Raw genomic sequence first — 22,904 nt, 5'->3', positions numbered from 1 at the left:
GAATTCATAAATAAATAATGGAATTTAAAAATCTATTTAAAAAGGCAGTTTAAAAAGGGAATTCGATTCACAAATTGAATTAAGCTTACAGATTTTAATTAGGCATTTAAAAGGGCAATTTCCTTTCCCATTTGAATTTCCATTTCACCCGCTTTTCCTATTAGCTAATTGATTTGCTGAGTCATTTAGCTTTTCCTTTCAGCCTCTCCATTTAGCCTTTCCATGGCCTCTCCATCATCCCGTCGCTAATTTACATTGTGTTGCCTTAGTTTACAAGAGCAAGTCCCAAACGGCTGACTCTATGTCAGCATTGGCCTTGCAAACCTTGGTTAGAAATGTGATATTAAAACCAGCTTTGATTTAGTTTACAGCTCAAACACGTTTAAGTGTGCAGTACCTCTTTAAGTCATTTACCAAGCACAAATTTTAAAAATATAACTTTTGGATGGTTGGTTAGACAAAACAAGGTGTTATCATGAGCTCTAGGAAATTGTTGTGGGCGTTTCTCATTGTTTCCTGACATTTAGACTAAACAATTAATTGATCAATAGAAAAATAATCAACAAAATAATGGATGCAAGTAATTGAGTCACAATTAACAGAAGGTTTAAACTTGCTATCTTAAATCAGTTTACCAAACAGACTACCAAAGGTAGTGATGTGGACGCAGACTTATATGACAGGTTTGGTTTGTTTGATAGATGTCTCAACTTAATATCTAAACTAGAAAGTGTAAATGAAAGTCAGATGTGTTTGTTCTTTTCACTTTTTGTTTATACAATTTCAGCAAAACGCTTTTTTAAAATCAGTGATCTAAAACGTTTTATTTCTATGCATTCTTTGCAGACCTACAGGATGGAGAAGGTGTTGCTTCTAATAGCACTGGCTGCGGTCGGTTTGGGTGTGGTGTGTTGCCGGGACTTCAAATCAAGAGGCTCGTGGCCAAAGTTCTTCCTCAACCAGGGGACTGGCGTCATGTTTGTTGATGGTCCGGGCCTGCCAGGGGGCCAGGCTGAGGTGCTGGAGCACCTTGAGGGCCCGAACCCCTCAGAGTTGAAGGAAGAAATTGAGGCATTGGAGATTGCTCTGCACAGGACCTGACCTGACCTGAAGATCCCCTGAGTGTTGGGTGAATGAACACTGCACAGGTAGATGGTGTTGTACTGTTTCTTTTCGCTGAATATAAAGTGGAAAACAAAACCCTAATGCTGTAGAGGGCTGTGTTTTACACAAGTAACTGATTTCCTGATTCTGGTACTGACTTGGTATAATGAGTTTTGCTTGTTAAACATGGGTTTCTTTCAAACGGCCACAAGAACTACCACAATGAAATTGCAGACTAAGATAGTTGCAAGGACGAGGGTGCCTAGCAGGGGTTTTTTTTGCAGCTGCGGTAGGAAACCTTCAAGTGCCTTGGACACCTCTGCTCAGTTGACACTTAGTGTAAAACCAGCGGTTGCATGATGGACAGTGACATCTTCCAGGTAATCAGTGGAGTGTTTGTGAAGAAGGTGGCTAATAAAGTGTAAAAAGACTTTTGATTGTTTCTATTTGTATTATTAATTTAATTACACTATTGAAAGAAACTATTTGTTGTAAAATTTGTGGTTGAACATACGTTACTAACTTTGAATTCGAAGCCATGCTCACTGAGTTTCCGGTATGGTTCTCACGCGCTTGACAAATCATGGTCCATGCCGCACACGTGAGACGTCACTTCCGACAAATTGTTACAGTCCGCCCTCAGAAGCAGCCCTGTCCTTAAAATAGCGCTCCAGATTTGTATTGGTGGAGAGTACACGTCAATCAATTTCAGAATTCGTGGTTCTGCTGCGAAGAGAAACGCCCATCAAGCCTGTGATTGGACGTATTTCGTGAAGCCAGACCCTCTAAATCCAACCCGTTTCCAACTTTTGCCTGAGAGCTGAAATGAAAACCTTGGGGAAAGAGAGGAATTCACCGTTTTTATCCATGAATTAGGATTTCCTCCACAGGAAGTAATAATAAATATATAGACGCTGGAGCTGACATGGCGTGAAGTCGCTCGTAACGTTTACATCAATATTCTCAAGGGTAAGTCGAGAAACTTTTGATGAAAATAGCTGTTTGTTTTTTTTTAATTAAATACGAAACGACAGAGAGTTGTGTATCTAAGCGACCGTTTTAGCTAACGGTCTCTTTTTATAGTAAGAATGAGTCGGAGGGTGTTTTTGATTCAGTCGTGGGACAAGTTAACACTAAACCTTTTAAGATGAACACCAGTTTTTCACTTGGCCGCTGTTTGGTATAACAGCGATATGTAAATGATTTAGTTGAGCGCACTCGCGAATGTGAACACAGTAGTGTTTTCTAAGCAAATAAAATGATGCTAGTTTTGTATTTTACCACCTGGTATTTTAATTAAGATTTGTTTTTATAGCTATAGCCCTAAAATTTTGACACCAAAATATTTATATTTGTTTTGCTTTGTTTTGTTTTTGTTTTTTGCGGCGGGGGTTTGTAAATTAAATGTCAAGTTATTCTTACGATATCACAGGGCACTTACATACCGCAAACAATCCAAAACGAAACCTTTCTCCTCAGACGGGCTCGTCGTTGCCTACCTTACCTCAGCGTACTCTTCTTCCCCACTATGGCTCAGCCCCGTATGAAGAGCACCATCACCTAAATCAATTCCACGACTGGATGACTGTCTATCTAACACAATACGTCCAGCATGTCTGCAGTATGGCTTGGTTGTGGGGAATACACACTGGAGGTTCAAATTCAATATCAGGCTCTTACACCTGTCGCGTATTCACATCTACATACTGAAAGATTTTGGGGTAATCCTTTAAGTGTTTAGAAAAATAACAGACTTATTATAATTTATAATACACATTACCTCTACTTAAGCAAATTTTTGAGGTACTTGTACTTAATTTGAGTATTTCCATTTTATGCTACTTAATATTTCCACTCCACTACATTTCAGAGGGAAATGTTCTGCTTTCTGCTCCACTACATTTATCTGATAGCTTTAGTTACTAGTTACTTCTAATACAAAGATTTTACACAATGGATAATATAACAAGCTTTTAAAATGCAACACATTGTGAAAGATTAAACCAGTGGTTTCCAACCTTTTTGGCATGCATCTTACAAAAAGCAGTGTGTCGTCGGGGTCACTTTTCAGATGTCTACCAGCTGTTAACAACTCAACCAAATAGTGATTTTTTTTTCCCCCTTTAAATTTCTCTCATGGTTTAATTTCAATAAATATTCAAAGGGTCCAATATCGCTCCAAAAATCTGAAAACAGATTTGAGTATCAGAACTTAGTTTTTTCTTTCTTTCCCCCTGTGACCTCTGGGATTTAGCTGGTGTCCCTGTATATAAAACTGTATATAAAGTAGTTGAAACTATAGCTCCACATCCAGAAGCTCCAACAGTAACATGCTGCTGACACACTGATGCTTCAGTACTAATCATTTAATGATGTTATTTATAATAATATATCAGTCAGAGGAACAAAACCAGTACTTTTACTATAATATTTTAACTCCTTCTTGCTGCTAATACTCATGTACTTTTCTGTAAGTAGGATTTTTCATGAGGAACTTTTACTTTTGATGGGGTATTTGAACATTGATATATTGATACCTTGTCTTAAGTAAAGGATTTGCATACTTCTTCCGACACTGATGTTTAGTGCACTTTGTAACTTATCGTTTTTCATCACAGTTCATTTTCCAGTGAGAATTGGATTATCTCCACACACTGTAAATCCTCATTTTAAATACATTAACAGCAGGTAATAGGGTCTTTACGTTTTTAATGGCTCGCTGCAGCTCTGCTCCAGACCAAAACACAGGGAAGTGCTCAGACAACACATCTGGTTCACTGTCTCTGTACACTAACACTGACTTTACTCAACAGGAAGTGAGAGTGACGGAGACAAAAAGAAACTCTTTCAGGGTTCAGGGGTTGAATGGCCTTTAATATTTTCCACCAGCCAAATCTTTTTATCACCACTGTGGAATGATGCTCGGAGGAGAGGAAATAGATGAGTGCGCAGAAAAATATTCTGTCCCCTATTACTCAGATTTGACTAATATTCTCAGAGGATCTTATTAAATTCTACAAAACATGTACTTACAAGGAATTGTGAGTGAATTAACCTCTAGAAGATCAACTTAATGGTACTTCATAAGGAATCAAAATACCTAAATGAAATAACGAGAACATAGGCTCTATACATCATGTAATAAGATTATTACTGTCATTTTTATCAAGTTAAATAATAAATCTCTTTCAACTAAAACCTTACCCAAAATTAAAAAAAAAAACTAAATTAGGCCCACCCAAGTAAACCCTTCTTTTACAGTATGATTGACAGAAAACTAGTGCAAATTTCAGTATGTTTAAAAAGATACTAGTACCTTAAAGTGTTGGTTGACAGTGTAGCCTAATACCTTAACTTAATAGCCAAATTCCTTAACTTTTATGACATGATTTTATATATGTATTTATAGGCTTTATCCCATGCAATATGTCATATTAGATTCCTTGCCCTTAGTCGTTTATGTATGTTTTTTTTTTTCTTGCCTTTGTCAGTGTTTACCGCAGCAAACAAGCAACAGAAATAAGCCTGTGGAAACCAGTTTATGGCCTCTCTCCACACATGTTTGTAGTCTCTTTGTGAGGAGGCCAGGATGGTAATGAGAGGTTATTACTTGGGAGAGAAACCCAGGTTTTCTATCCTCCTCCTCCTCCTGCTGCTCTCCTTCATCCGGGATCCTCATCTCTCTCTGCTTCTCTGTCTCTTTCCCTCTATCTCTATCTCTCTGTTGCTCACAATTCTTATCTGTATTTACCAGCTGTTTTCCTACGATAGCCCTGGAAAACCTGGTGCAAGCCTGTCCCAGGGTGGGTGTTGAGATGTTTTGGAGCAACAGTGGTGTTTTACTGTTTGGCCAAGCTAAGTGCTACGCCCACTACCAACACTGTCCAGCTGGGCTCGACCCTGGAATATTTCAGGTGACGGCTGGGGGCAATGTATCTATACAACAACAAACCCTCTGTGTGTGTGTGTGTGTGTGTGTGTGTGTGTGTGTGTGTGTGTGTGTGTGTGTGTGTGTTTTATGTGTGTAGATATTGTATGTTTATTGAAAAAACGGTTATGGTCCAGTTACTGTTTTTCATGTAATGATAAAAATGGGAACATTTGATTTATTTCATGTTATTTAAAGAACTGATCAACTCAGTATTTCTTACCAAAGGAAATCTCTTGGCTCAGACATATCCTAATGAAATATAAGAGTGCATCAGTCCTCCCCCAGGTTTCAGTGCTGTCTTTAGAGAGGCTTCCACAGTGGCATGAATAAAATTCCAGGGAAAACTGAATATCTGGAAATTAGTCAGTAGTCATTTATATGGCGGAGGTGTCTTTGAGCAAGACACTGAATCCAAACCAGCTTCATGGATGGTTGTCTTCAGCTGACCCTGAGCTCTCCTCTCTGTCAGGAGGTGGAAATGAAAAGCGGATTTTCCCACAGGAAACCTGAGGGACACTGCTGTATTATTATGTATATATATTTACTCTCTGTCTCTCTCTCACTGCTGTGTGTTTGGCTGTGTGTATACAGAGGATCAGCCGGTATGGCAGATGGGGAGGAGGCCATGAGCCAGGAGGACTGGAAGGAGAAGTGTATGGTCCTGGAGGCTCTGCTCATGAAGTTCAGAGTGCAGATCATCAAGATTCGAGAACTCACCGCTGACAAAGTTGGTTCAAGTAAACTTTATTCTGTTAATTAGTTAATGACAAAATTCATTTTCAGTGCATCTCCCTGAGAATTTGTGTCCAAATGGTGGGAGAAGTAAGATAATGATTTACATGGTGCCAGTTTGAATTTTGTCGCTATGACGTGGATAGTAAAGCTGCTATACAGGTGGGATATACAGCAGTACAGCAGTTAGTGTATATACAGAAAGGGTGCTTTGTATTAACTAAAGTGGCTTTTCACGTCCCTCACTTGTGTCTCTACTTCACATCTTATGTCCTCCCAACGGGGTTGCAAGAGACTGATGCGACTCCAGCATCATTTTGAGTCATGACAAGCAGCATCTCCTAAAATGTGTCATAATAATTATAGTTTGAAAGAACAGCTGACGCCTGATGACTGCTGCTCCAATATTGATTATAGATCAATTGCTAATGTTAGGGCGTCACAGAATGTCACCGGAAGTAACACCAACAAACAATTAAATATGTTTGCTAAAAGAATAGAACAGATGTGAGGGAGAAAAAAAACATAAAGATGCTCTAAATAAGGTCTGTAATTGGTTTTTAAAAGGCAGGGGAAGTTAATTCTGTGCACATCTATTGGACAAATATTTGGTGCCCAGATGCACTTGAAGCAGAATATAAGATAAGGAGTTACAAGAACATTGAAGTCTTTTAGCTGATAAAGAAAAAGTAGACAACATTATAAAAGTGTTTTTAAGATAAATTATTCAGCTTAATAACACATTTTTGTTATTCGAATAAACATTGAATAACATTGGATCCACTATTGGTGCTGTCACTCCTGTTTCCATGGGTAGTTTGATTAACCCACAGTATTACAATGCAGTAATATTAATATTTCCATAAATGCCATCCGTTCCTTTTACTGTCCCATCAAATCAGATAACCAATCACCAAAGTGATTCCTTGAGCTTTGACTGAGAAGGTAAAGGGATCAGTGCCACTTAAAGAAACATAAACCTTGTCCACATTGTTTGATATGATGAGATCTGGGAGGATTTGGCAGTTGCACCAACGATGATGTCAAAATTCCAAAATCATCAACATGTGGTCCTCATAAGTACAGTAAGATATCCACGTTCAGACAAGGATTTGTGGTGTGTCGGGTGGGTACAGAGCAGCCCGTCCCTCCCAGCTGGCCCGCACTGGGCCGGCCCAAACTGTTCAGTGGCCTAGATCTGAAGCTTCTCTCCAGGGATGCTGATTACAGCTCTAATGTAAACAGCAGTCTGACCACAGGGCTCTGCCACGCACTGCATGATGGGATTGACCCAGCTCCAGTCAATTACAGAGTCAAAGTAAGCTCAACTGGACGGCAAAACAAACTCCTGGAAGAGACTTGAAGAAAGATTAGCTTTGGTGGGCTTTTGCAGCCCACGTAGCATATGTGAAAGTCTCTGCTAGATATTTTTGGCCTTATCCAACCAATTTGACAGGTTGAATTTAACTATGTTTACAAGCATTTTCCACTCAACATTGTAAAACACACCATTACACAGAGTAACACCCATTGCTTTCAAGAAGCCTCTTCACAACTATAATGTTATATAATTGACTTATAATTCACAAATTGTGTTTGTTTTAAGTAAGAACCAAAAATGGAAGATTGCTGATTTAGTTCCCAAGGATCCAGGGTTCGACCAGAGTTCAGCAGATTTTTTGAGGACCAGTAGTGACAGAAATATTTTTAGAGCTAGGGACTAAAGATATTATGTGCGGATGTTCAACATTTTTTATTTATGATCAAAAAAATTCAGTTGAAGAATTGTAGTTTGTTTAGTATATCAATTCTCCAGGAAATAAATAATTGATAATACAGTAAACAAATCATGTCAATGTCATGTCAATTAATCATCAGTCAATCGTGTCACATCATAATAAATCTTACTTCTACTTACTTTCCATCATATCAGAGATTAAACTGATTGGCCATATCAACATTTTTTTTGAAAATGCCCAAATCAGCCATATATTGCCAATTCATGCAGATACAGTGTTCAAAACTAAGTTCAACTCTGCTTTTTAGTCAGTTTTTTTAATATAAAACCTAAGCACAGTTTGGAAGCATTTTCACAGTATGTGGACTACACTTGGATCATGATTTTGCATCAAATGATAGAATTGACTTGTCATTAGTTTACTCTTGTAAGTTTTTTTTGTAGAATGACCCGTCACATTGTGCTCACTGACCTCCTGGTGCCATGAGCTCATCATGTTAACATCCAGTCCCCTGCTGATGTTTTTTTCTCTACTGTGGCTCCCACTGCCTCAGCCCGAGCTTGTTGTTTTAAAGCTGTGCGGGGGCACATGTATATCACGGCAAAATCCCCCTAATATCTTACAGTGGAAGGGGGGCTCATGAAAGCATGAAGAGGTGGTTAAGAGAAGTCATTTTAAGTAGAGAGTGTTGAGGCCTCTGGTGCTTAAAAATCAGAGGTTGGTGTGCATTCATTGATGCCACGGAGTTCGATGTTTTGTTAGAAAATATACATCCATCGAGTGCTGAGTCATTTTTAACCTGAAAGCAGATGACTCACCAGAAAATTAAGAATTTATGTTTTTTGAATTTTTGTTTTGAAACCAGACGATTTGCATTAGAATAAAGTAAAATCACAAATCTTACTATTTCTAAAATATATATGTTATTTATTATAGTAATTTTGAATTGTCAATCAATCAGTCTAAACGAGTTGACTTAAAATGAACTACATGACTATGGGTGGACTTGGCAAATTGCTGAAATCCTAGAAAGCCTGTGTGAGGGGATGTAGAGGGAATGAGTGGAAGAAAAAGAAAGAGAGAAAAAATGAAGCCTTGTGTAAAGATTGAGCTGCCTTAGGGAGGAAATACCCAGTTTAGTAAATAGTATGTGTGTATGCATGTGTGTGTTGCTCAGGAAGTGAATTTGCGATCTGAAGCAGTCACTCAGTTAGTTATTCTTTGTGTGCACATATATGAATGCAAGAGCAGTCAGATTCATTTAGAAACTGTTTTAAATTGTAGATTTTTCAGAAAGTGAAAAGTGATGGTGTGTGTGGGTGTGTGGGTACAGATATTTGGGAGGGACGTTAGTTTTGGCCAACGGGGCCTCAAGCTGTAACAGTAGGCTACACATCTCTTGACGGAGACAAAGAGGCCATGTGTGTTATATATTTCTGATTCTGTCAGCTTCCAAGCTTCCGACCTCATACACTCACTGACATTTTTGTCTGCCTGTTATTTCTCTATGAGGAAAAATTGTGATCCTCATCCTTATGAAAAAAATAGCAACATTTTGAATCTGGTGAAATGCAAATGTTAGATATCAGAGGTTATACTGTCCAATGTTGAATCAATACCATTTAAAGGAGAAGTCTAGTGTAATCCCATGTTTTTCTTATTGTCAACAAATCTCACGAAAAGACCTGTTTGAGTGATGTTTTTAGAAAACATCACTGGAATAAATAGTGCATTTGTTGTTTGACTTTTTCAGCCACAGATTAATACACATTTGGTGCTGTAGTGGGAATTTACAGCAGCAGGGCAGTGTATGTGGGATTAACTAGAAAGTAATTACAATACATTTCATAATAATGAAGGAACAATAAGAAGCATATAGAATATAACAAGACCTATCCTTTAGGCGGGAAGCTACACCCATAAGAACACACACACACACACACACACACACACACACACACACACACACACATACACACACATATATCTTTACTGTACATACAGTAGACACAAACCAAAACCGCAAGGGGTGGAGTGACATATTCTGGTTTGGTCTTCCACTCTGATTATTCCACATTTAGAAAGAAACACAACATCCTCCCATGTGGTAGGCAAGGTTTACTGGCCATATGGACCGATCCTGTATCAGATCAGACGTGTCGGTCACAGTCAGCAGGTTCAAAAATAGGATTAAGTGAATCGCCTGGGTGTCAAGATCTAACCGTGCCCTAAATCATATTAACAGAGAAAGATCAAAATGTGAAAATGACAAAGCAAGACACTTTTTTTCACACAAACTCGCGCGAGCACGCGCGCACACACACACACACGCACGCGCGCGCACACACACACACACACACTGCTATCCAGACCTATTTTCCCCACTACACACAAACATCTGCTTGCAGTTTTCCTCTCCAGCTGCCCAGTCATCACCACATAGATGCCTAAAGCTAACCTTAAGTTGCTCTGCCTTTTGCTCACCCTCAACACAGATGTTGCTTTTCTTCATTCGTGTCCATTTGTACAAGTTTTCATTGGTATATAGCGTTTGTATGCGTATAGTGTTTGTATGGATGCCCTGGGTGTGTCAACAGAGTCGTGTTTTTGAGGATCCCTCTATTTGTCCTCAGTTTTCATTTTATTAAACATACTTGACAATTACCCATCTAAAATATAGACTTTTATGGCATTGATGAGCATGTGTGGCAGAGAATAAGTCCTAACTATAGCTATATTTGATGAATCTATTTGGTGTTAAGACTGTGTAATTGCAGGTAAACACTATGGGTCATAGGGGCTACAGAAAGAGGCTTTGTGAGCTGGCTGCCTGGCTTTGGATGGAGCGATGGGGGAGGGATGGATGGAGTTCAGGAGGAGGTTGGCCACAGAGCGCCAGTTGTGGAATTCCAGGAATGGAAGTTGAACTGGATTTTGGATCTGAAGAAGGAATTGACTGCAGAGGTGATAGAGCATTGTTTGGAGGTTATAGGAGCTGTGGGAGAGGAGAGAGGTCACTTGTGCGTGTGTCAGGTGTAGACAGTGAAGCAGCAGGAGTACTCGTGTTGTATGTGAGTGTAGGGAGCAGGTAAATGGGCTATATAACTCTTAAAATGACCGCAACATAAACCTTAACCTTTCATTGGTCATCCTAACTGAGCTGCACAGGATATGACATAAACACCCAGACCTGATTCATCCTCTGCATAACATACAGAATGAGCAAAACACACACATTTGCACGTGTAGTCTGATCCACAGGAGAATAGCCACAACATTAGACATGCGTTTTTGGCTTTTTATATGTTGTTATGTCTGGTGTGTGTATGAGATTGAGTGTGTGTCGTCTCAGGCTGTAGCCTACAGAATACATGCCCTGTAATTAACAAGCTGTTCTCTGCCAGATGCTATATCTGTTACTGAGAGAGGCACATGTGGTTTGTGGTACAGCAGAGGATCTATATAGAGAAGAGAGGGAGAGAGAGAGAGAGAGAGAGAGTGTGTGTGTGTGTGTGTGTGTGTGTGTGTGTGTGTGTGTGTGTGTGTGTGTGTGTGTGTGTGTGTGTGTGTGTGTGTGTGTACTTGTTCTTACATCCCGGTAAGGACTTTAACCTGAAATCATGCCAACCAGTGGGGATTCGTGTCATTGTCATTGGGACAACACTTGAGGTCCCCACAGGTAGAGACTGCTGTTTGAGGGTTAAGACTTTATTTTAGGGCTAAGGGTAGGGTAAGGGGCTAGGGAATGCATAATGTCAATGAGTGCCCCCACAGGGATAGAGGAACAAGTCTGTATGTGTGCGTGCGTGTGTTTGTGAGATATATTAACCTTTTCATGTCTGCTCTTGATCAGAAAATAAATCTATATGGCATTTTTTTAAAAGTGAAAGTGATCTGGGTGTGTTTCTGTGGTTTCTATGATCAGTAACTACAGAAATAGATCAAGAGACTCATGCAGAGGAGTCATGTATCTATGTTATTGTTGTCAGTTCAGTTTTTATCAGCACAAATGGATAAATTTCATCAATAGCTTCAAAACCAGATATGAAAGTACTCATATACCTCTGACGTAATAAATTTAAAAAATCACACTGAAATGACAAGTGGAACAGTGGCTTCATAAAGGCCTTGCTTCCACTTTGGTCCAGAAAAAATGTGTGCAGTGGAAACAGTGAGTGTCTCTTGCAGGGTGTGGCTGCTTTTGGACTCAGCTGGGTCCACTTCTTCTGGTTTCTGGAAGTAAACAGAAGCAGGGGAAAACTGGAGCACAGCCATGCCAGTCTCTAACAGCCGCATCCAAAACGAGGGTATACAGTTTTTTTTTTTTTACAGATACAGTTTTTTCTCTTCACAGGAGTTTACACACAGTTTGGATATGAACCAGAACCATCCAACCATGAACCATCTGCATTAACTAATTTGAGTACTAATTTGTTGACTTCTACAGTGTGCGTAACTGAATGAAACTGGACACCAAGTAGTTGGCAACATTATCGTACATATGACGTAGAGTGTTGTGAATCCTTTTCCGCTTCAAAAACATTTTACTGTTTTCAAAATACTAGGAAAGTTAATTGCCTTTAGGAATCTGGGTAAAGGAAGGGATGCCCAAAAAAGCTGAATGGAACCTAAATAATTTAGTTTTAATAAATACAAAAGCATTGAATTTATTTTCCTCAAAATAAGAAGCCTCAGAAGGTATTAAAAATGTACAAGTCTTAAATAAACTCAAAGGATTTTCTTTCAACAGTGGATTGTGGTTCAGGAGGCTGTTCAATCCTTGTTCGTGGAGTTTCAGTCAGCACAGTCCCACCTGTAGCAAACACTGCCACTACATCTAGCTACAGTAGCTAGGAAGCTCATCGGCTCATGGTGGACAAGAGTTCATTTTAGCAAAGACTCACATGAACTTAAATTAATTTGTGGTTTTTAATTTGTTGATCCAACCACCCATTTTAATGTGGCTTATTCATGTCCAGGTTGTCTTAATATTACAAGCTTTATCATTAGGAATTACTGAAGCACTGAAAACATTTAAAATAATCATAAACAATTCTAGACCATGTCGTCCCTACTGGTTTTTCAGTCATACTTTGTTAAGTATGATCATGTAACAGGTATTAAATTGCATTCCAAAATTACAATGTAGTTAGAATGTAAATTACATCTACACTATAAAGGTCTTAAAAAGTCTCAAATTTAACTTGGTGAAACCTGCAGAATCCCTGCAATGTTTCCGTAGCTGTGCGCAGGTGCAGGCCGCAGGTGGCTGAAAGAAATACCAAACAATTCAGACATAAACTGAAACACATGGACATCGAGGAGGTAGCCACCGTTGGGTCTTAGAACTGGCTGATATGTTTGAAATCGTTATCACGATATTAATATTTTTGTGATGTGACAATGTACTGTATATTTATGAAAAATCACATTTAAAATAATGAAACACTGAACTGTCTTCCACTGTTACACATTGGATGAGACCAAACCTATGATGTGTAAAAAATAAAAAATAAAAACCTGTATATTTTTTTCCAGATTTTTGATTACTGCTTAAAATTTGTAGAAAGATGTCAAGAACATAATATTGAATTATCACCCAGCCCTGTGTGTACAGTACATTGCTATCATTATAAGCTTTATTCATTGATAAATTCAGTCTGTTAATGTGTTTCTACAGTATGCACAAGGTTTGGCAGTTCATAAGGACAGCATGGCACGGTTGATACTGTAGGCCATGCAGACATTCAGACAGAATACAGGATTCTCTCCGTCTCTCTTTGTGTGTGTGTGTGTGTGTGCGTGCGTGCGTGCGTGTGTGTGCATGCGCACAAACATTTTTACATGTGACAGTGAGAAAATGACAGGTGCAATTAATAACATTATTGATGGCTGCACTTTATTTCAATTGGTCAGTTTCGGGGTCCTAGTATCATACCTGCTGACTTACTGGTCTGGCTTAATCCTGTATGGAACATCATCATGATATTAATGATATTTAATGATATTTATTCCACTTGTTCTTTTCCTGCTATTACAAGTCAAAATGTCTCCTGTGAAAATGATTGTTGAACTATGTTTCTTGTCTGGATTAACCTGTGAATCTGTCACTAAAGACTGTGAAGGTTTGCTTGCCGTACATAGGAATATCTCCTCTGCAATAAATGACTTCCTTCGTTATCTTCAGCTCTCTGTCCTATTGTAAGCTACATCCGATTCTCTGGTGTGTCAGCCAGTTTCCCCACTGGGATTTTTAAAAGTTTCCTCTAATTTAGTCTAATTTGTACATGTACATGTGCACGTGTACTGTAGCAAAATTTTCAAAACCATGGTGGCTGTATAACTGCTTCACAGAGAATTGACAGTCCTACATATTTTCCCCCTTAAAGCCACTGAGATTTAAGACAGTTTCCTAAGAAGACACTGGTTTCTCTGCTACTTCCGCCACTTTGAGCTGAGGAATTTCAGATGAATGTTTCTCATAAAGTCATCTCTCTGCTCGACTCCCACAGGGTTTTTTTTTTTTTTTTTTTTAAATCCATGTGTATGTGTATGTCTAGTGTGTGTGTCTGTGTAACCCTGTATAGTTGTGTACCTGTGCGCTGTAGCCTGTGTGCGAAAGCTGTGTGACCCTTTGGTGTTGCTGCAGTTTTAACACACTCCTACCAGGTTCCACATGCTGTGCTCTGATCTCAGTGCACAAAGAGCTGGTTGTACCTTTACAGATGTGACACCTCATCATCATCATCATTTTGTTTCTGCAGAAGTGCTGCATAAAAGGCCTTTGACTGGTTAAAGGTGTTTTATGCAGCACTTCTGCAGAAACAAAACTGCCACATCAATTCTCAGACATAAGTTAGTATAGATGTTGGAAACAAATTCATCCACTGCCAAGAAGAACTGGTAGCCTCTTCTTGGAAATGCAGTCTACACTGAATTTTATAGTTATTGCATTTTATAGTTAGGGACATCGGCTGGGCTGTTTTACAGCGAGCTCCTTTTTTTTTTTTATTGCTCTGATCTTATAGCACAAACAGAGCATAATATTAGAGCTGATATTCGTTCATTTAAATTTGAAACATAAGCATCGCTTGTGGATGAGTATAATTGCAGGCTATGGAAAATAGATTATCCATACTATTGTGTGGCTGTAGAACATATTAGTAGGTTTGTTATAAATTTATTCATACATTTATTAGCATTACATTTATTTATAAATAAATTTATCTCTAAATTTATAGCTTATGCTCCTTCTTGGCCAGTGCGTACGTCCATGGAACGTCATCTGGCATTTGCCATCCCTGCACACGCGGCGATCACAGTCCAGACTGTTCTCATTTGTGGTTCCCCGATGGTGGAACGAGCTACCAAATGTTATCACAGCGGGGGCGCCCCTCTCTGACTTCAAGAATCTCTCAAAGACTCATCTCTTCCGAGAGCACCACCTCTCCTAACACCTCTAACACCAGATTTAGTGCTTAACTGGCACTTACTGCGAGCTTCGTTACCTGATCTCCTTGCACTTTGTCTTATTGAACAGATTTAGCATTTAGCACTTACTCCAAGGTCTCCTACAGTTCTGAATCTTTAGCCCTCACTTGTAAGTCGCTTTGGATGAAGGCGTCTGCCAAATGAGTAATTGTAAATTCAGGAATCTACCACTTTTTTAGGAAAGGTATTTTATATGAGGAAGAAACAGATAAATGCCTATGCTCTAAATGTAGATGTAACATACATCTATGAACTTTCAATACCCTAATTCTGATTGTAAACATTCTTTTGAGTCATATAAAATGAAGAAAACCAGCTGAAAAGCATTTGCTTTTTCCAGCATAGCAGTGTTATCTTGACTTGAGTTCTCATTACGTCTCTAGCATGCAGCTCTTTCTTTGTCTTTATTTGGTGCTGTTGTATTTGGCTTGAGACAGAAGTGGAGTTGACATTTCACCTCCATGTGTATGCAAACATTGTGGTCTGAAGCGCTGGAGGCAGCATAAGGGCTCCTTTAAAGTCGGATGGCTCGGGTGCAGTGTCACAGTGTGGTGTGTGTATCTAATATGGAATATGTGTCATTAAGTAACAAGAGAAGTAAAATATTTGGAAGATGAAATAAAAAATTTTCACAAGAAAAGAGGTCAAATTAAAATAAAGTAAAATTTAAATGTATATTCTTCCTTTCTTAGATTCAGCAGTTGGAGACACAAGTGATCGATGCAGAAAAACGGGCCTTCACTGCTCACCAGCAGGTAAGGGTCCCAACAAAAGTCTGTTTACCTGTACTCAGTGTGTGTGGCCATGTGCCCATTTTTTGTATGTTTGTTGATTTAAGGTGCAGTGGATGGAGGAGAAGCTGAAGGCGGAGTCCGGAGACTCAGAGGTGCGTTTGTTTCACCGGTGCCAGGAGCTGCAGTCCTTGGTGCAGGAGAAGGAAGACGTCATCGCCCAGCTGGAGCAGCAGCTGGAGGAGCAGGTAAAACATATACACACCAAGAATTTCATCAAAGCAACAGATGTAGTACCAGTGGAGGTTTTTTCCAGGTGGAAAAGAATGTAGAGAGAGAGAAGCGGCATGCAATTTGTCTTCACACACACACAAGGCCACACAAACAACTCTCTCCTGGTTTTGAGTTACAAAATTCTTATTTGAAAATTCTTATTTGTGAACCCCTCTTCTTCTAGTGTTTTTAACCTGCTTTTAGGGTTTTTTGGGGATTTCCCACCCTCCTCTGTGTAGTGACATTCCATGTCCATGAAATACACTGAGTCACTTCTCTCTTCAGTATCTCTCTATGTGCTCTTTGAGTCCAAAAATATTCTATTGCTGCTTGTGTTCAATCAAAGAGAAATATGGCTGATTTTTGTGCATCCAAACTTGTCCTCTCTCACCAGAAACAGATCCGACTTCAAGATGCCAAAACAGTGGAGGAGAAAGCAGCTAAGATCAAGGAATGGGTGATGTTGAAGTTGTCAGAGGTAAATACATTACGGTACTATGTATATCCGTGCCCAAAACAGTTTATATGGATAGAAAAGAGACAAGATGGAACCTAAATGATGGGTTAGGGTAATTAATATCTAATCATTCTCTGAACTTGTTTTATGTGAAAACATGTTTATCCTTCAGTTTGAGGTAGAGAATGCAGCATTAAGAGAAACCAACAAGCAACAGGAGGCTCAGGTTCTGGAGCTACAGAAACAAGTGCAGGGTAAGAACTTTTTTAGATCCCGAGTCGTCCATGTCTGCTCATATATTTCCATCTGAAGAAATTAGGTCGATAAAAATTCCATGGCAAAGCTAATTTACAGTAAATTCTAGTTACTAAAATGTATAAATGTAGAAACACAAATACCGTATATGCTCATACTACATACATACTACTGTTCAGACATGTTTGTGTGTTTGCAGCCTTCGAACAGAAGTGCGGTGGTGGACGAGGAGCCCTGTGCAGACCAGGTGAGGCACAGCGTCTCAGCAGCCTGACGTTTGGCTGTTTCCAGGTCAGAGGGAAGAACCCCCAGGTCCTCACTGGACCAGCACCCTCTCAGAAGACCCTCAGCACACAGGGAGAGACTGAGGGCAGAGATGAAACTGGTAAGTTCCCACAGCTACGGATATGGAAACAGCTTCTGTGATTCAGCATATTTCTGTGTGAAATCAGACACTGGGTAAGAGCTGGACACAGGAAGGCACAGCTTCATAGTGGAAAATGGAAAGTGACTCAGAAGACCTTTTCTGCCATTAGGTCATATCCATGGCGTCTTAGGGAAAATTTTTCACTACTAAAGTATTTTGCTGTGACCGGAGGGCCAGAGAGTGGTCTGTGAAACAAGACTTTCTTCAGTACAGCCAGACTAGCAGCTCGGGAAGACTGTTAGGCGCAGCAGTGCTTTGAGCTAAATGCTAATGTCACCATGCTCACATGCTCACCATGAAAAACATTCTGAAGTTTAGCAAGTATAATAATAATTTGCTAATTTGCAAAGTAAAGCTGAAGCGGATGGGCATGTCATTGGTCTTGCAGGCATTTGGTCATAAACCAAAGTACTGCAACTTAATGTAGTTTTTTTATTTGAATAATTTAGGAATTTAATAATTTAAAGTTGTAATGCTTTTCAGCTGATTGGCATGAATCTGATTATAACTCTGATTTGAGAAGTTTGCTCAGCAATTTAATTGAAAATTAATCTGAATTGAAATTGAAAACTCTACGTTTAAGTACTTTTTTTTTTCTAGAAATGCACTGAAATTGTTTTACATTGCCACTTGTTTTAAAATTATACAATTATAATTGAATGGGTGGGATGACACCCACTGAAAACTACCACAATGAAACTGAAATTATTAATACATATTGGATATGTATTTTCATGTTTTCTTTGACAGTGAAGAGTAAGCAGACAACCTCTTCAGAGATAGACGGTGACGTCCACAGACCAGACCAAACTGGACTTCTGTGTTCTCCTTTAGGGGATGGCAGTGCATCTGAAAGCCTGGGTGGGAATGCATGTGGACCTGAGCCTCGGGGTGTCTCCTCTGTGCTCTCCAGCGCTGCATCAGAGGGGCGGGGAGGAGAAGGGTGTGAGGGCAGAGGAGGAGGTGGAGTGTGTGGTCTGGAGTTCAGCCGACCAGGCAGTGAGACCTACCTGACTGCTTCAGACGACAGCAGCTCTCTGTTTGACGATGACATGCAGCGAGCGGAGCAGCCCGGCTTCAGCCTACCGGGATCATCAGAAGGGACCCTGGGAGGGTGTAAGGAGCGGGAGGAGGAGGCACACAGTGCCAAGCTGGAGGACTGCACCTCTGAGGAGCTCAACAAACGATTCCAGTCACAAAGACTTGACTCCTCGTCCTCTTCCAGCGAACCTAACACTCCCAGCCCCATTCTCACACCAGCCCTCACACCCAAACGACCCAACCCACCTCAGGACCCAAGGGACAACCCTGCCTCACCCAAACAGCCACGCCTGCGGACCCCAGCAGGGTTCGGGTTGATGAATGTGTCTCTGGCCAAGAAACACCTGAGCCAACCGCCAATCAACACAGAGGCAGCACATGGACAAACACGTAACGCCCTCAGCATGCTGCGCCTCTTCCGGCCACAGGAAACTGACCTTGACCAGGAGCAGGAGGTTGGCATGGAGACGGGCAGGGACACGCCTCCTCAAGTCCTTCCCAGCTCACAAGCTATGCCCACCATGCCTTTCTTGCAGACCTCACCTGAACCTGGTACAGAGATGAGCCCAGAGAGGCCGGACTGTGACATCTCAGCACCTGGCAGCAAACCTCCTACACCCCCTTTACACAGGCTGCCCTCCTGGGTAAGAATGCCCAGTGTTTAATCTGAGCTGAAACTGATCTTGTCTTAAATACTAGTAAAACAAATACACAATTTACTCCAATTTGAGTAAAGTTTGGTTATAACTACACAAGGAAATGGTTTAGCTTGTATTTAAAAATAATGTATATACTGCATACTGTATAATATAGTTGGACAATGGTAGAAATATATATGGTATTTTAAATATAGACCAATAATTTAGCATGTTTTCTCCATAGGAGAGTCGTATCTATGCCGTGGCTAAATCAGGAATCAGACTGTCTGAGACATCCTGCACAGACCCTGCTAGCAAAGGTAAGACAAAAAAAGAGTCAAAACTGCTGAGTTGCTTGTTCAGGTACAGGGATGTTTACTAGAGTAACTGGTTAACTGAACTGTGATCTGTGTTGCAGACCCTTCCCTCCAGTCCTCCTATCCTGCCTTTGTAATGTACACATCCCTCATCTATAAAAACATGACTACACCAGTTTACACTACTCTGAAGGGGGTAAGTATAGCTGCACACAGTGAAATTTACAGCTAGATTGATCTCCTCTATAATTCTCTGCTGCATAACGGACCATCTGTATTTTTATTGGTGTGTTATGATTGAAACAATATAGGCCTGTTTGGCTGAGTTAACTGTTAACTGTAACTGTAATTTAATAAAGTGATAGCAGTGACAGACTGACTGTTTTATTATTAGGTCCTGATACTTCCATACAAATGCAATACCAATGGTTAGCTAGTTACAATTTTGACTGTATCAAGCGATCATTTTTAGCATAATTGTGCAGCTGCCCCTAGCTGTCGGTATTACTGGACAAATAGCTATTGTTCATGTTCATGTCTATCTCTTTGTGACAGTGTCTTTGTGTGTGTTCAATAGTGTGCTGACATTGTGTCTTCCGTTTTTGTAGAAAGCCACTCTACTGAGCAGCAGTCCATTCTCGGACGAGTCGTCCAGCTCTGAGGAGTCGTCTAGTTCAGGAGAGGAGGACGGCTCCATCTGCAGCTCCCACACCTCATCTAGCTCCCGCAAGGACAGCAGCCCCAGCAGCCCGCGCTCTCTCAAAAGAGGTACAACACACCCACATGTACTGTATCTGGAGGTTATTTAGAATTCCCACAGCAGCTGCTGCAGTGGTCAACACTAAAGAAATCACTACAAATTTCCATTACAAATTCCCACTGATTGTACAATGTTCATATTGAACTCAACTGAATGGTGTTCTCCTCTCCTGTAATTCTTATGTTAGTTTGCAGTTCTTGCTCTTCTGTGCTATTTCTTTAGCATGCTAACTTTTACAATGGAATTGCTTATTTTCATTGCACCCTCACCCTCTCGACCACTCTACAACTCCTCCAGCTGTGTCCATGTCTTCAATGACATCAGAGAGCGACTATGCCATCCCACCTGATGCATACTCCACCGACACAGAATGCTCTGAACCAGAGCAGAAATTGCCCAAGACCTGCTCTTCAGCCAGCGACAACGGCAAGAGCGTGAGTCAGTCTGTGTTTTAGGAACACATCCAGGCCCGTTGATCACTTTACCTATGACACACAAAACAAAGCCATCCACACTTATTAGCTCCTGTGCTCCGCACTGGTTAAGTGATAAAATTGCAGAGTGTTTTTACATGTTTTTAGGTAAGTCTAAATTAGGTCTCAAATTTCAAAAGAAGCTGAGAGTACTGGTGTATAACACAGCACGAGTTCTACTTGATTGAACAATGTCAAAGTGTATTTAACATAGCTCAAAGTAGTATGATGACCTTGTAGGACTCGTTCGCAAACTTTGAAATAATTACAACCCATTAAGTTATATGTAACTCTCCAAAACTGCAAATCCACAAATCTTACGGTTATGAATAATCTACAAAATCAGATATGTTTTTGTGAGTTACTCTTTTACCTCCTGCATTGTACACACAGCAGTACTACAAAAAACTGAACAGCGTTGTATGTTGTAGGAGCCGATGGAGAAGTCAGGTTACCTGTTGAAAATGGTGAAGACCTGGAAGAAAACCTGGAAGAGACGCTGGTTTGTCCTCAAAGACGGAGAGCTGCTCTACTATAAGTCACCTGTGGGTTTCACTCATTACTTTTTTCATTTTGTTGCTTTATTGTGGAACTCAAATTTTAGTGCTTTTTTAGTTAGTTAAATTTTGTTATGCTCAAGTTAACTATTAAAATGAAGAAAGGATTTATTTTAAAAAATGTATATAAATCTATAATTTATAGGCACCTTCAATATGTTTTTTTGCCTTTTATATACTGCATGAAATCTTTCTTGTCAAATCTGATATTAATCGTATAAACCAATTATTTGTATTGAGTCAGCTCAGCTGGTGTTGATCCGAGCTGGGGTCATGTCTCTAGTGAATGCCATAAAACGTCTAAAACTGTTATTCTCCCACAGAGCGATGTGATCAGGAAACCTCAGGGTCAGATCGAGGTCAACGCCACCAGCAGCATCGCCCGTGGAGAGGGAAAACAAGTTCTCCAGGTATTCATCTCATTATCTAACAACTCCGATCAAATGATGCACATATGCACATTTAACGGTGATAACTTAATTTTTTCAACACTTATCCACTTGTCAGATGATCTTGCTTCCCTTTCCTGTCTTCACCTCCACCTGTGTTTTTATTGTTGTGTGTAGATAGTGACGGGGAAGCGTGTTTACTACCTGAAAGCTGACTCTCCTAACCTGCTGGAAGAGTGGCTCAGGGTGCTGCTGAGCGTGCTGAGGGTGAAAGCTGCCAGTCCTCTCTTCACCCAACCAGATATTCGACCTGGCATGAAGGGACTGCTCATAAAGGTCCAACAACTCACCAATATGGCCTCAGACTCTGCACTAACTACAGAAAATTATTCACGTTTTACAATACATAACTTAACCAAAATGAAAACTTATTTTACTAACACTGTAGTTTTACTAATATTTACAGTCCAGTGATGATTTTGTCCTGCAAACACATACTTTTAAACAGTATACTGTAGTCTCATAATGAAATGTTCTCTTCCTCTGCAATTTTTTACATCTTACATATATTTAACAGCACATATCTCCTGCTATATTGTCACTAAAGTTGCTTCAATTTCTGAAATGTGCACTTGCTCTATGGCAGGTGAAGCATGGCTACTCTAAGCGGGTTTGGTGTGCTCTGATTGGCAAAACGCTGTACTACTTCCGGAGCCAAGAGGACAAGGTACAATTCATCATGCAAAAGAGCTCTTGATCTTAAAGATTTAAAGCTCTGCTAAAGTGAAAATTTGGTCACTTTTTTTACCTGAAGTGAAGCACTGTTCTTTGGAGAACGTCTGAATTCTGCACTTCATTACCCCTTTCACAACCCCGACTCTAAAATTCATTTAGGGTCACAATTTAATAATCAATCAATTTGAAAAAGTCTTAATTTCCTGAAAATGGGACATTTTCACTGGTGTAATTTTTTAAGCTGTTTTTATATTTTGAAATGTAATGGTAAATCAAATTGTAAATAGCCGAATAGGAAAAAAAACCAAACCGTATTTAATTGATGCAGCATGTGATGCAGCTCACTGGATGTTTGTTTATTTGTGGGTTCGCAGTTCCCGCTGGGTCAGATTAAGCTGTGGGAGGCCAGGGTGGAGGAGGTGGACAGGTCCCGGGATTCAGATGATGACCTGAAGGCGTGTGGGCGAGGCTTACAGCTAGCACCCTTCACCATCGCTATCCACCCACAGGAGCAAGGACCGACCTACCTGCTAATCGAGTCCCGCCATGAAAAGGTCAGAGGTCAACATTATCCCAGCAGCACTCTCACACCACCGTCTAATACCACAAATAATACCACCAATACTTACAAATTGTGGAAATGTAGTCATCTTTTTTTGCACTGTACTTCCAAAAGATTCTTTATACGTATGAACAGTGATGTATTTTCTTAAATGTTCCCCTAACAAAGTTTAATTTTTTTCTAAGTGGTGCTCTTCTCTTTGCTGCAGCCACAATGGCCATCACTGCACCATGTTAGTGCTCTTCATTCTACTTACTATAAACAGGCCAGAAAAGAAGCATGTATTTCGCAT

At 40.1% G+C, this 22,904-nt stretch overlaps 1 protein-coding gene across 3 annotated transcripts in view; it reads left to right on the top strand.

Moving 5' to 3' along the window:
* The first annotated feature begins 1,816 nt into the window (after window positions 1-1,816).
* Window positions 1,817-22,904, top strand: part of plekhh2 (pleckstrin homology domain containing, family H (with MyTH4 domain) member 2) — a 34,278-nt gene continuing 13,190 nt past the window's right edge. Inside the window, exons 1-17 of one of the 3 annotated variants that reach the window (XM_040139864.1) lie at window positions 1,817-2,073; window positions 5,627-5,762; window positions 15,690-15,752; window positions 15,836-15,976; window positions 16,396-16,479; window positions 16,631-16,712; window positions 16,913-17,098; window positions 17,891-18,825; window positions 19,064-19,139; window positions 19,238-19,332; window positions 19,745-19,904; window positions 20,194-20,330; window positions 20,801-20,914; window positions 21,250-21,336; window positions 21,493-21,651; window positions 21,962-22,042; window positions 22,425-22,604. In XM_040139864.1, the coding sequence (XP_039995798.1) occupies window positions 5,640-5,762; window positions 15,690-15,752; window positions 15,836-15,976; window positions 16,396-16,479; window positions 16,631-16,712; window positions 16,913-17,098; window positions 17,891-18,825; window positions 19,064-19,139; window positions 19,238-19,332; window positions 19,745-19,904; window positions 20,194-20,330; window positions 20,801-20,914; window positions 21,250-21,336; window positions 21,493-21,651; window positions 21,962-22,042; window positions 22,425-22,604 (2,703 nt within the window). In that variant the 5' untranslated portion in view covers window positions 1,817-2,073; window positions 5,627-5,639. Of the gene's footprint in view, window positions 2,074-5,626; window positions 5,773-15,689; window positions 15,753-15,835; window positions 15,977-16,395; window positions 16,480-16,630; window positions 16,713-16,912; window positions 17,099-17,890; window positions 18,826-19,063; window positions 19,140-19,237; window positions 19,333-19,744; window positions 19,905-20,193; window positions 20,331-20,800; window positions 20,915-21,249; window positions 21,337-21,492; window positions 21,652-21,961; window positions 22,043-22,424; window positions 22,605-22,904 lie in introns of those variants that run through there. The other 2 variants (XM_040139865.1, XM_040139866.1) reach the window with 2 other exon arrangements.

Source organism: Xiphias gladius, chromosome 11 (assembly GCF_016859285.1).
Source record: "Xiphias gladius isolate SHS-SW01 ecotype Sanya breed wild chromosome 11, ASM1685928v1, whole genome shotgun sequence".
Classification (NCBI taxonomy): domain Eukaryota; kingdom Metazoa; phylum Chordata; class Actinopteri; order Istiophoriformes; family Xiphiidae; genus Xiphias; species Xiphias gladius.
Note: the sequence above shows the minus strand (reverse complement) of the source record. Positions and strands in the feature narration are given on the sequence as shown.